The 13,938-nt window shown below is 49.3% G+C and overlaps 1 protein-coding gene across 1 annotated transcript; it reads left to right on the forward strand.

Moving 5' to 3' along the window:
* The first annotated feature begins 1,610 nt into the window (after positions 1–1,610).
* On the forward strand, positions 1,611–13,264 carry CCDC68 (coiled-coil domain containing 68). Its single transcript, XM_055792619.1, has 10 exons — positions 1,611–1,668; positions 5,700–5,842; positions 7,880–8,023; positions 8,606–8,731; positions 9,017–9,145; positions 10,197–10,279; positions 10,855–10,960; positions 11,780–11,863; positions 12,153–12,229; positions 12,684–13,264. Exons 2-10 carry the CDS (start codon positions 5,723–5,725, stop codon positions 12,712–12,714), a joined length of 900 nt encoding a protein of 299 aa, XP_055648594.1. The 5' UTR covers positions 1,611–1,668; positions 5,700–5,722; the 3' UTR covers positions 12,715–13,264.
* Positions 13,265–13,938: the final 674 nt, after the last annotated feature.

Genomic DNA, 13,938 nt, shown 5'->3' on the forward strand with positions numbered 1-13,938 from the left:
GCCAGAGCGAGGGACTGGTGCAGAGGTTTCAGACAAGTCACACAGAGCCCGTTTTTGTGTGGTGGGTCTCGGCAGGGCAGCACTGCTGTGGCCCTATGCGGGCACCTGGGGGGGCAGCTCATTCCCCCTCATTACAGGAGGCATCCCCACACTGCCCTGCATCAATGCCCCGCTCTCACAAAGCGCCACATCTTAAACCCTCAGAGATTTCCTGCAGCAAAACGTAGCAGAGTTTGTAAGTGATTCTATATGTGGCTTCAAAGATCTACCAAGCTGTATTTTGCCTCACTTTCCTTAAGCAATAAATGCAAATGAAATCACCACCCTGGATTCAGCCTTCCTGGGTTGCGGAGATCAGCTGAAGCCTGCTTAGAAGGTCATTAGTCCCAGACACATGCTAAAGATTAACCATCAAGGGTGAGCCATTTCAGCTGGGCTGGTAACAAGAAAAGCCACCCCCCAGTTGTGAGATTTAAGAGCTTGCATTGCCTAGGGAGCGGTGGTTTAGGTGTCAGTAGTAGCTTAGAGGGGGGAGGTAAGGTGGGGACCCTCTGGGTGGCTAGAAGCACTGTCTCTTTGCTTCCCCAAGAGCTGACCTTGGAGCCTGGCATGCCTTTCGGTGTTTGCCCCACAGCCAGGGCTGGGAATGGGGCTGGCTTTGCCCTTGATCCTCTTTGCTTGTGCGAGGAGGAGAAAAAGGGGTGGTATGTTCCCCAGAAAAACAAAAAACCAGCAATTCCCCCCCCCCCATTTTTATTTTGTAAGCAAACCCTCGTACACTAGCAGGGGCCTGCTGTTGGGGTGCAGGGCTCCCACCAGGGAGCATTGCTAGGACATGGCTCAAAAATGGGCTTGGGGGTGTGTGTGAGGGCTTGGCTGCCCTGGCCATGTGGGCATGTATGGGGGGACGTGTCTGTGTGCATACCAGGGCCTGACCTGGGCCAAAGCACCCTCCCATCCAAAGTGCTGCTGGAAACAAATACGAGTGCAACTTGCTGTATTACTAGGTGTTATGTGATAGGGAGGGAGGGGGATCTCAAGGGACTGATCAGGATTTTCCTGTTTGTAGTTTATTACACACTTTTATCTTCCCATTTGTTCCCTGTTTTTATCTTCTCCCCCTTTAGCCCATTGCTCAGTGCATTTATGACTTTCTCAGCTGTATTTTCATCCCTCCTTTTCTTTAAAGCCCTCTTCCTCAAACTGTTCCTCTTTCCTTGGAGGGAGCTGCTTTTCCCTGCTTCCCCCCCCCCCCCCCCCAGTATCTGGATTTACATCTTCCCCACCTGCCTCACGCAGCTTTTCTCCTCCTCGTTAGCACTAAGAGGTGACATTAATTATCCCAGCTGGAGGGGGCATCCTTAGGTGCTTCCTTTTTTTTCTCCCATCCATTTTTGCCCATGTAGAGATGGACTGTGGGGAGAGGGGGGACCCCGGGGCTGGGGGTGTGTAGGGGTGCCCCACTGGGGTCAGGGGGATGTGGGGGTGTCCCTCTAGGACTGGGGCACCCCGGGGCTGGGTGGCAGCCTGGAGCGTGGGTGTTCCCGCTGGGGTTGGGGGAGTGTCACCGGGGAGGGTGTCCCGTCGGGCCGGGTGCGGGTGAGGGCGGAGCGGGGACGGGCGCAGAGCGGGGCTGCCCGGAGCGCGGCGTGGCCGCTGCCGCCGGAGGTGAGTCTGCCCCGGCTGGGGGGCGCAGAGCCCCTTCTCCTGTCCCCGACTCCGAGCCCCGGGGACACCCGGAGAGTCCCACCTTTCCCCTTGCCCCGGGGGTCCCCAAAGAGCCCCTTCCCCGCGCCTGCTGCATGGGGGCTGCCAGGGCCGAGCCCCACACCCAGCTCTGGGGAGGGGGTTGCCAGGTGGGGCTGCTGGGTCTCAGGGCTCCCCACGCCCACATATGCCACATTTCCCCTCATGCGCGCACCCCAAGACCCCAGACCCACACACACCCGGGTGACCCCGAGGTGCCACTCACACCTGCCACTGTGTCCCTTCCATACAGTGTACCCCTGCACCCCCCTTTCCCCTTGCCCATTGCCCCCCCTCCCTGTTTGTAAAGCCCAAAGGGCATGGCTCTTGGCCAGTGTGTGGCTAATGCTGCTTGGGCAAGCGAGCAGCTGGTGACCGAAGGTCTGGGCATTGTTTGCAAAGTGTCCCCCCGGTTTTTGTGCCCAGCTGCGTGCCCTGCTCGCCCACCCCTGGTCACTGCTCGCCCCCACCGCTTTTGTGTGGTGGGACAGTATAGAAAAGGGCCTTTTGAGGAGAGGCCATCGTGTTGACAGCTGCATTCGTGTGTTGGTGAAAACTGTTTCTCAACACTTGTGAGCATGGCGGTGACAACCAGCTGCTTGGCTGCAATGTGCCCAGGCACGGGTACTAACAGCTGAAGGAATATTGTATCGACGCTGCTCTGGAAGGAGCCCAGTATTCATTTACCTGACTGTTCCTGCAGTGTGCACAGGGGAAAAAAAAAATAACACAGCAACCTTGCATTTGACTTACGGAGCTCAGCTGGAGGCTGACATGGCATTACTTTATCTGCCTCTTGCCAATAATTGCAATTAAATGGAGTAATTTCAATGGGAATGACTTGGGTGCAGCCCTGCCCTGGTTCCGTAGCCAGTGCCCCTGCCCAGCCTGGGAAGAGTTTTATGGTAAATAAATACCCAGCTGGCGTGACTGCAGGTGAGCTTGGCCTTCTCAGGTGTCCCCACAGGTGCCAGCCTGGCTGTGACAAGCCTCGCTGTCCCCTGCCTCGCTGCTCAGCACCTGCAGCCCCTGTGCCCAGGGGACCTGTGTGCCCTGCGTCCCCTTTGCCCTGTCACTCTTTTGGGCCAGGGGAAAACCCAGCACTAAGGTGGCCGAGGAGCTGCACCGCTTTCTGGCTAAGAGTGTAATAATAGAAATATTGCTTTACGTTGAATGTTACTCAAAATAATGTGATTCTGAATAATCCGTGATGTTCCTTATATAAGCAAGGGTGGTGCTATTCTGCTTGGCATGTCCTGGATTCTCTCTTGGGTGAGCTTTGGAGCAAGCAACCCATCATGAGCCAAAGCACAGAGCCATGCATAAAAATCTATCTTGAATATATATGTGTAAAAATATGACGTGAATTTTACTGCATTTGTCACGCCCGTGTTGACAGTCTTGGGCCTAGCAAAGAAAATTGTGTGTGCTTGATAGGTCACTGAAAGGTGAGTGTTTATAAAGGGAGGCAGCGGGATTTTTCAGCAAATGCTAAGCTGCTTAAATTGTGCCTTCTAGCAAGGGAAGTCTGTGATTAATAAGATGAACTTGGCACTTCTTTTTCTACTTGCTTCTGAAGTGCAGAGAACATTTGGGTGCTGCAGGCAGTTGCTCCCTGGGGTGCTCCCCCCAGCGCTGCTCTTTCAGTCGGGGGTTCTGGGGGCACCCACTGAACATCCCCTTAGAGGGTCGCTGGGGGTGCTGAGCTCCGAGCTGGCGCTGGCAGCTTTGGTGTGATGCTCTGGCTGCCACCCCCCTGGCATGAGGACAGAGGTGTGTTGAGATCCAGCTGTGCATCCCTGTGGGCTGCTGCTCTGCTGCTAGTGGTTGCCCAGCTGGGCAAGGAGCACCGTCCCAGGGGCTTCTGCCTCCCAGCCCAGGGCTGTCAGGTCAAGTCAGAGCGCTGTGCCTCTTACCACTGCCTTCTCCTGGCTCAGCTGCTTCAGAGCTGAAACACATTTCCACTGCTGCCCTTATCCCTTGTTCAGGTTTCTGCCTGAATTACCCAGGCTGAAAGGAGAATTGATCCTGGGTTGCCTTTGTGTTGGGTAGCTGCTAGATTGCAGGCAGGAGGGAAAACAGCAGCCAGCAAGACAGAACAAACTTTATTTAACCCCTTGTAGCATCGGTGGGAACAATCTTCTGTTCCCACCTCTTTTGAGCCGCAGCTGTAGGCATTTGGGATTTCTGCTTTATCTTCCAGTCTGGATAAACGGTAGCACTGTGAAATCAGGGGATGACATTTGGAGTGGTGGTTTTGGTTTTGTTGTGGTGTTTGGTTTTTTTTTTTGCTTGAGGTCAAAGCCCTTGAGGGTTGTGTCTGGATATCCAGCTCCTCTTTGCTATTTGAGTAGAAGCCATGGTAGGAAAGGTAGTTTGCTCCTGTGTAACCTGCTTTTCTCTCTCTTTCCCATGCCCAGAACAGAGCAGCGCGGTGATGGCCAGGGATATGGCATCTGCTGATGCTCCTCACTTTTAGAAGGAGGAGAATAGTAAAAAGAATTGCAATAAGAGCTTCCATTTTATTGCTCTTTGAATTTGTAAATCACCAAAGAATTGGAGTTGTAAGTAGTAGCCCTGAGGCACTCAAAGCTCATGTGTTAAATTTCTTAAGCTTATTCATAGTTAATTTCTAATTTAGCTTTCTGTTGTCTGCCTGGGACACAAGGTAATGGTACACAGAGATGTCTGGTGTGGGTGAGCTGCTGTGGATCCACCTGGGCAGTTACACAAACCAGCTCTGTGCCGCTCTCTGTGGGAAAGGCATTCCTCCTCCATCACAGCAATAAATATTTCAAGTTGCCTAATTATATTTTATTAGAAAACGTGCTAGTTAGTTAAGAAATGTGCTAGCCTGAATGATCTTCCTGGTAGTGCTGCAATACTTTGTGTGGGGATGACTTATTGAAGACAAGAGTTTGGCTTGCAGCATCAGTGCTGTGCAGACAGGAGCTAAACCACAGGGGCTCCAAGACCCTGAACTTAGGTGTTTTAAAATAAATGCACTTGTACATGAACTATCCTTGTAAATTATCTGTAAGCTTTGCAAAGTACAACCACCTCTTTCCTACTAAGAACCCATCCACACCCTCTGTGCTCCCTAAGTGGCTTTATTATTCCTCTGTGCTAACCTTAATTAGTTCCAGGTGCTTCAAACGAGCTCGTTAAAAATCAGCTTGTCTGAGGTGTGTCTGGGAGCTTGCCCAGTACCTGGGATAGGGCTGAGAATGGATGCCTGGAGATCCAGGTGCTTGCTTCAGAGCAGTGCAGCTGACACTGGATGTCACCATTGTACAGCACAAACCCAACTGAGTGTGCTCAGGACTTTATTCTCCCTGCGTGATATGGGGGGGAAGCTTTATTTTCCCTGTCTGTTCCCGCTAGGTTGGTGGTTTGGGTTCCCTAACCCCCTGAGAGTTATGATACTATTCAAGCTTTGTGCTGCTTCTCAGATCTAAGCAGGACAGGCAATCCTGAACCTGATGAAACCCAGTTCAGCCATGGGGTAGTTGTTGGGAATGCAGAAATCCCTGATGGCAGTGTGCAGGATCGGTTTGTAAACTTCACAGATGGATGGTAAAAGTTTTGGGTTGTTCTTAGATAAACTGCATGCATGTGTGAGTTGTTTTCTGCCTGGGATTGCGGCCATGTGTTTTGTAAAATAATATAGGATTGGGGGGTAGGTTGCTAGTGAAAACTCATTGAAATCTTCAGTAAAATTAATGTGTGACTACATCTTTTTTTCCCGTCTATTAAAAAAAAAAAAAGGAAAAAACCCAGGTGTCTGCATTGGTTTTTAAGTGGTCCTTATTGTTTGGTGCTTTAAGCTTGTAATGCCTTCTTGGCTCCAGCTTGTCCCTAAAGCTGAAATGGAATTAAATGGGATGGAATAATGGAATTATTCTCCACCCTTGCGTAAAGAAACAAGCCCCTCTCTTCTCTCCCTTGTACAGGACAGCGAAACGCACGTATCGTGATGACTACCCTGCTACTCACTGAACAAGTAACGCAAGAGGACCATGGCTTGGAGGGAAACTATGTCCTCTACGGATCCTCTTGTGCCCAAATCACTGAGGAAGCCGAATACGTGAAAAAGGTATTTCTGAAGTTGTCGCTGTTGTGTTCCTCTCTTTGCTTCACCAGGAAACACGGTGAGCAAAACTCATAACCAGGGAAAGAGGAAAAACCTGACCTGCGTGGCAGCATGTGCTTGGAAATCCTCTTGGTTTGCACGTGGAGTCTAGAAAGGCTATTTACTCTGCAATAGTGACTTAATTACAGTGTATGCTCTCTTAGGTTGGGTTAAACCACTTTAAAACTGGTGAGGTTTTTTCCACCCCTCATTAGGACTTTTGCAAGAGTTTTTTGTTGGGGTTGGGTGTCCCTACCCAATGGCTCTGCTTTTTGGTGGCAGAGCTGAGGCTGGCTGCTGGCAGGCGCCAGGAGGGAGATGCAGGGAGCACCAGGAGGGGGATGCAGGAGCCTGACCCTGGTCAGCAGCTCGGTGCTGGGGGACACCGGGGGGCTGTGGTGGACATAAGCATGTCCCCAGCGAGAGGCCTCAGCTTGGCAGCTGAAGTGAAAGGGTGTCCAGTAGCATGACTGGGAGGGGGAGATGGAAAAGTGTTGGTTTGGGGTACCTGGAGGACCCGTGTCTTGGGAGGTGGGGGATGACCTGTGGGACAGGTAGATCCTGGAGGTGTCGGTCAGCAAAGCCGAGAGCATCTTGGAGAATGTGGCGTACAGTAGTTTTGAGGCCTGCAAAATAGTTTTGGGGTGTTCCTTTCCTGAATGCCAGAAGAACAGAGCTGAACAAGTACATTTAATGGACTCTGGTGTGTAGTAACAGATAGGAAGACCTCAGACTTTTAAGTTCAAAGAAATCAGATTTCTTCATTCCCTTTCCAATGAAATTTATGGAGTTGCAGAACTGTGACTTTAGAAATGTTGTGATGAATTCTTAAGCATCTTGTAATCCAAAATCATTCCTGCAAAGCAATTGCTGCAAAGAGATGTGTATTCTGTGGTGGTGACCCCAGCTTGTGCAGGGCCTGGGAAGCAGCACCCTGCTTGATGCTGACACCCCCATGAATAGGTAGGACATGCCTTTTTTTTTTTTTTTTTTTTTTTTTTTTATAAGATATCTTGTGCGCAATGAGGCTCAGCCCAGTAGATCTGATGTCTTATTTCTTTGCTCTGAGCAGCGGAGCATGGCAGTGATGGATAGGCAAAGGCAGTTTTATTTCATCCCAGCTGAGCCCAGGAGGGCGCTGTGGAATGAGCGAGAAGAGGAATGAGAGAGGTGGGCTGAAACCTGGCTAATTAAGAAATAATTGATCCCAAAAAGTTCTTTTTAAAAAAAAATGCTTACTCCTTTCTCTGTGCTGTTGGGGGATGAAGTTGAAGAAAAGCCTCAGTAGTGAAAAGAGAATGACTTATGGCTGGAAACCTTTTAAAAAGTACAGGCTGCCCTTTGTAGAGGTTTATTTTGAACAAATGAACTTGGCGTGAGGGAAGAAATGCCAGAACACACTGGCATTTATGTGGCCTAAATCTGGCGCTTGCAGGTCGTGTTCCTTGCACATACCAGCTCAGGAGGTGAGCAGTGAGCTTGGGAACACCTGGATGGGGGGGGGGGGGGGGGAAATGGGGGTTGAGTTAAAACCACTTGAAACAAGGGGGTTTGAGCAAAGAGGCAGCCCCTAGGAAACAAAGAGATTTGGAGATGTTGTGTCCAGCCAGTTGAAATACGCTGGAGTAAGAAGCAGTTGTTTTAATGGGAAGTGCTGGACAAATTACTGGTGTGCATTTGTGCAGCCTCACCTACAGCGCAACATGCGCTGTGATATTCCCAAAAGCTGATTAATCTTATACCTGCGAACAACACTGCAGAGAGTGGAAGGGAGCTATTTAACAGATTTGACATGCAAATGTTTTCAAATGTAAAGCCCTGGAGAGCTGAACAAGCAGAATGTTTTAATTTGGGTTAATTTGTGGAGGAGCTGCGCTGGAGCTGCCTGCCCCACGGGAACCTGAGAGGGGTGTTTATAAGAAGCTGGGTCTTTTAGAGTTGGAATGGTTGCTCAAGCTGTTTTTCTATTTTTAAAATAATTTCTGCATGCATTTCCTTTAGGAGCTTCCTCAAGTCTCAGGCAATAAAGTGGAGTCAAAGAGCCATGGCTGGAGCTGGAGCCGCAGCCCCGTCGTGACAACGATGAAGGAAACAGAAGAGCAGCTGCTGCTGGTCAGCAGGGAAAACCAACTGCTGAAGATCAAGGTGTGTTCAGGGTGGTGTTTGGGTTTTTGTGGGTTTTTTGGTTTTTGTTTTTTGTTGTTTTTTTTTTTTAAGGTTTCGGATGGATACACGTGCCTTGCAGCCCAGTTACAGTTGGGTCCCAGCTGCTGTAGCCCGGTGCCTGCTCAGCGATCCCCTTTCCTTTGGCAGGCTCTGCTTTGCTTTCCCGGCTGCTGCAAACTCTTGTGTTCCAGCAGGCAACAAAATTTGTGTCAAAATCTGCTTGTGGGGACACATCCCACTTGTGGCTAGCGAGACGGCACAGGCGGCTCTGTTGGTAGCTGACAGCAGATGTATTTACAAGCAGTTGGAAGTACCTCTCTCCTTTTAAGCCATCATCCTTTGTCAGGGGGGATGGCTCAGTACGGAACAAATCTGCCTTTATTTGGAAATGAAAATGCCTGTTGGATATTGCCCACAGGTGTTTAGGATTCCTTTCTTTTTGATTGATAAGGGTAAATACTGAGATTTGGTCTTGTACAGAGGGCTGCGTTTTTGGCATGTGGTTATAACATTGTTTCTTTTAAAGCACAATATGTTATGTGGTACAATTACTCTTTCTAGCTGGAGGCCATGAGAGAAGCAGGTGTACAGGCTCTCAGTTCTGCCTCCCAGAAACTGTTTGAGAATTACCAGACTCTGTCAGAAGAACTTAAGAAAAGTCATGAGAATGAGAAAAACCAAATACAGGTACAAATCTCCCCCTGATGCTGGCATGGCCATCTTGTTCAGCATCCACATCTTTATACGGGCTCTGGCTCTGTGCTGCAAACTTCAATTTAAGAGCTACTCAGTACCTTCTGCGAAGTTAAATAGGAAAATTTAAAATTATTTGTGTTTTATTCCTGATTCTTGGAATTGGGTTGGTAGAGTTGGCTTAAAATTCCTTCAGCTGCTGCAGCAGCCCCGTCTCCATCCCTTGGCTGCATTCACTCGCTCCTTGCGCTCCCGCATTCATGCCCTTCTTCATCCCAGGCTTACAATCTCCAAGAAGAAGAAAAGCTCCAGCAAAGCTCAGAAACCACCAGCTGCCTTGCTGAAGGCGTCAAGGAAAAATGGACCCACATCGCAGAGCTGGAGAGGTGCGTGCAGAGGATGGAGGAGGTATGTCTGCCTGATCTCATTTCCATCCCTCCTGGCACCGGGGGTCCTGCCCTGGCTGTGCCGGTGCTTGGGAAGAGCAGCTAATTGCTCTCAGGGTTTGGGGCATGTTAGCTGTTGGAATTGGGATTGAAAAGGCTTCTGCCACGTTACCCCAAATTGAGACCCTTTAGCTGTAATTAGAAATAAAACGTGCAATTTAAGCTCCCTCTTTCAGTTATGTCAGTGCTTGCTTAAAAACTGTTGAGCATCGTGGCGAAGTCTGAATTTGTAGCTCTGAATGATTGCTACTCCCGAGTAGTTGCTCTTTCACCTTCCCCCATGGGTGTACTTCTGGCATTTAAACTGAAATTGTAGCCATCCTAGCACTGAAGACCCACTCCATTTAACCCTCAGACCCCATCCCTGTGAGCAATCCAACAACCTAGGTGGGCTCTGATGGTGGTAGCAACCTGACAGCTGCTCACATGGAGACGTGCAGAAAATGTCTTCTCCTTTATTGCCGATGTTCTTGGGTGGTGTTAGTTGCGTTGGTGGAAGCGGTGGCACTGTGCATCATTCTGCACTCGATGGGCATTGCTCCTATAGAAGTGCCAGGCTGCTTTTCCTGTCCTGGGGTTACTGTAAACACAGGGTCAAGGGGTGTATTTCTGTCCCCGTGGCGTGCTGGTGATCTTCCTGATACTGAGAGTTTTGTTACCAGTTTTGTTCAGCTTTTTCCCAGTGTGAACAAGGCTTTGAGAGGCGGACAGAGCAGTAGCACAGTCTGCCCTGGCTGCTGAGCGTGGGCTCCAACCAGATCAAAGGATTTTGCTAATTAAGAAGTGCTATTTTAAAAGGGTTTGGACTTTTCTCGTGGCAAATCGGTACAGGCAACCCTTCTGGCTTTGATTCAGAGAGGTCAAGACTGGTTTGTCTCTCTCTGTTATTGGTGAATTCTGCCTGTTCTCAGACACAGAGTGGAACCGTTGAACCTACAGCCAAACTGCTTTTGCTAATTGAATGGCAGGAAATGTGATCTGGTTTTTTTATATAATTTGAATTGTTTCCTTAGGAAAAGAAAACCCTGACAGAGAAGAAAATGTCATTTGAGAAGATGCTTCAACAGATGATGGCAAGGAACGAAGACAGCAAATGGTGATTATGTGCATGTGCTAAAGTGTTTTCCTGTCTTTCTGGGGGATGGTTTCATGTAGGGTACCAGCCACTCACTTGCTCTAGTTCCTTCTGGGAGCAAAATTATTCACGATGAAAGCAGTTAGTTCAAATACTGATTTACCATGATCGCTTGAAGAAGCCAAGACAGGTGTCCTACAGCTGAGCTGATTCTACTGGAATTCCTAGTCCTGCTCCTTGCACCTCGCATGCACAAATTGTTTCTTTCCTGATTCTCGCGTCGAGTCGATGCTGCTTTGGTGATGTTGTGCATGTGGTAGGTAAGGCAGTAGCCTTCATTATTTATGAATTTACTTATCAACAGCTAGTAAGGGTGGTCCCACCAGGCAAAATGTGTATCAAATTATGGTTTGACTTGTTTTGCTCAATAAAGCAGCTTTTATGTGTTTAGTTCCGTATGAATTACAGCTGTGCACCCTCAGGAACATCCTTGCTAGCATTAAGCTCATGAGTTGACCCCGAGGTGGGAAAGGGGCTGGGTGGTGGGTTATTGATCTCTGGGGATTGAAGCTGGGATGCTCTGCTCTTGCCTGCAGGTGCCTGGATCTCCAGAGGCACATCTCCACCCTGCAGCAGCAGATCTGCCACCTGCAGCACCTGATCCAGGCACAGCACCACAGCCTGCGCAGAGTGATACAGGAGGTCAGGCTGGTGTGGGCTGTCCCACGGGGCAGGTGGGAAATGAAACAGGAGATGGTGGGATGTGGGCTCTTGCCTTAAGTGTGTGCTGGGGATGAGCAGCTTGCTTGTCTTGCTGTGCCAGGTTCAGACATCTATATGCCTTTTAACATTAATCTGGAAAAATCTAAAAAATGGGGTTAATGTGGTGGAGTCGGCAATTTTGGGCAGGCCCCTGGAGTTCTCTTAGTGTGTTCCTGGGGGGAATCTGGCTACCCCCTCCCCTGCCATGCTCCCACCCAAACCAAGGATGCTCCAGGGGAGGCATCTGCCCTGCAGCTGGTTACACGTGAAGTCAGTGAGGCTGGTCCCATGAGCGAAGCCAACAGGCTGGCATCCTAGGAAGGCTGCAAAGGCATTCAAAACAATCAGTCTGCGTTCCAAAGTCACGATATATAGTGTGAGCTGTTTTACTTACTGACTGCTTTCATATGCATCAGCTCCCACCATACCCCCTCGCCTTGCAGAGCACGTGCTTGCCTTTGCCCATCCAACTAAGGCGAGGCCCTGCATTAATTAGCTTTTGTAGTCACATTTCTGTGCAGGCAAGCAAGGGGTAGACTTGTTATCTGAAGGAAAATGTGACACCATGTGTTGAGAAATTTTCTAAATCGGTCAGTCAATTAGTTTGAGTTTTTCTATGGGAAAAGACCAGGGATTTGAACGGCCTGCAATTCCCGTGGTATGCTGAGGCATTTAACTCTGTGGTTTTGTTTGATACAGAGGTGCTTTTGATGTATTAAGGCTTCAAATCTCTTACAAACTTTATTTCCTAATGCTCAGGCAGAGGAACTGAACACCACACTCAGAAGCCAAGATAAAAAAACAGAAAACCTGACAGAGAAGCTGACTGCACTGGAAGCACAGGTAAAATTGTAAAGTAAAAAATATTGAGGCGAGAGAGCAAAAGGAACTCTCTGGAGTCTGGGGGCCCTGTACGCTGCTGGGCTTATGTCGGCACAATGTTGTCAGGGTGGCATTTCTTTGCACTGCATCTTTTGCTTGGTTTAAAAAAAAACAAAAACCCAACTGACCAAAAAACCCAGGGCCCCCCAGGACCTTTCAGGAGGAGCGTCAGGTCCTAGCTGGCACCCAGGCTTGTCTCTTGTCTGCTGTGTTACACTGAGAGGGGTTTGTTTCCTTTCTTTCCTTGCAGAATAAAGAATTAAAAGACAGAGTGGCATTCTGGTGTGGCCAGCCCAAGGCTAACATTTCAAAAGCTGCCTGGACAAAGTAAGTACTTGGGGAGGTACCGCAGGGCACAGAAACGGCTGAGCCACTGGCTCTTGCAGGCCACCTCTGGTGTCCCCGTGGGGCTCTGAGTGAGCAGAATCAGACCTTGCTGGGAGCGACCAAACTTCATCCTGCAGAGATCGTGAAGGAGAGGGAAAACACGAGCTGTGCTACACACTTAGTAGCTGATAGTGACAGCTGTGCCCAGGTCCTGACTCCCTTGCAGCCATCCAGTGCAGACAGGCAGTGCTCAGGGCATCAACCTTGGGCATCTGCAGAGGTCTGGGCTCAAGTTTCTGCTCTCAGTTAGCAGAACAACCTTTTGAAGTCAGCTCCTCCGTAGCCAGGGCCATGGTTACAAACCTGGGACTGACTTCGTGTGTGCTTGGGGTGGGTTTAAGCCTGGCTTGGGGGTGTTCGAGTGACCTCTACCTTCCTGTGCTTCCCCCTGCAGCACCCCACGAGACTTTGGAGCATCCCCTTAGCTAATGCTCACCAGGTTAAGGAAGCAAGAGAGCTAAAGGAATGACTGGACACTTGTCTCCTACCTTCATCAGGACTTTTTCTGCATGTTGGAGCCTGCAATTGCTACGTCCTCTTTGTTACTGCAAAGCACCTTTGGCACCTGCTGCCTCTCTATGGAAGGTGATGCAGAAGTGGGGCTGCAGGTGAAAGAATAAACCTGGAAACAAGGCAAGAGAGGTGGTGAGCTCGTGGATGCCTGCACAGCCCAAAGGCAGCCCCAGCCATACCTGAGAGATGCCAGAGCAGCTCTGTGCCTGCCCCGGTGCAGGCACCCACCTGCTTAATGCTGGGGTGAGCCAGGTTGGGTGGTGGCAGGTGCTGTGGGAGGGGGTAGTGCCATATGCTGCCTGTGGGGTTACACTTTGTCACCATTTAAGAGAGTGAGCTTTATAAATTGTACCATTTCCCTGGCAAGTGTTTGGTCCTTTTCTGTCCCTCTCAGGAGAAACCTGAAGTCAGGGTGCCAATGCTGGGGTGCCATGGGGCAGGCTGGGTGCTGGTGCACAGCAAAGTTTGCAAATGCACCCCAAGGAACCCTTGGCCAGCCTGAAAAGCCCTGCCTCTCAGCTTAGGAAAACAAGTGGAGGACCAGGGAAGGACAGATTGCTAATGCTGCGGAACTAGGCTGTACCTCTGCTTCCCCCCTAAAACAGCAGAGACAGATCTAAAAATGTACTTTTATTCTGAAAATAACAGTGCAGAAACTGAGTCACAGGATACAGCTGAGGAATGTATTACACAAACCCAGCCACCAGTGAATCAGTTGACAGTATGTTTTGAAGCCACAGATACTGTGGTACAACAGAGTGACATTAACATTGGTAAGCAAGCACCACGGTCCAGTGAAGGGGCGTCTATAAGAAAAAAATACTATTTGTGTTCAAGATAGTTTCAATCAATCACAGTCATAGCGCTAGGCATAGCACAGATCTGTTGAAGACAAACAGAAAACATGCTTACAGTAGCATAACAGAAGGAAACACTTAAGCATCCTGTATCAATTACCGTGTAAGTGTTTATCTGGAAGGTGAAAGGTACATTAACAAAACCAAAGAAGAACCATTTAACTTCCATAAGTAAGTTGAGTAAGATACAGCAGGCTTCTAATATACAGTTCGTCCATTAAACCCTATTGCACGATGAGGATGGACAACTTTAGTGTCTGTTTTCTAAAGTTACATTTT

The sequence above is a fragment of the Falco peregrinus genome, chromosome W (assembly GCF_023634155.1).
Source record: "Falco peregrinus isolate bFalPer1 chromosome W, bFalPer1.pri, whole genome shotgun sequence".
Classification (NCBI taxonomy): domain Eukaryota; kingdom Metazoa; phylum Chordata; class Aves; order Falconiformes; family Falconidae; genus Falco; species Falco peregrinus.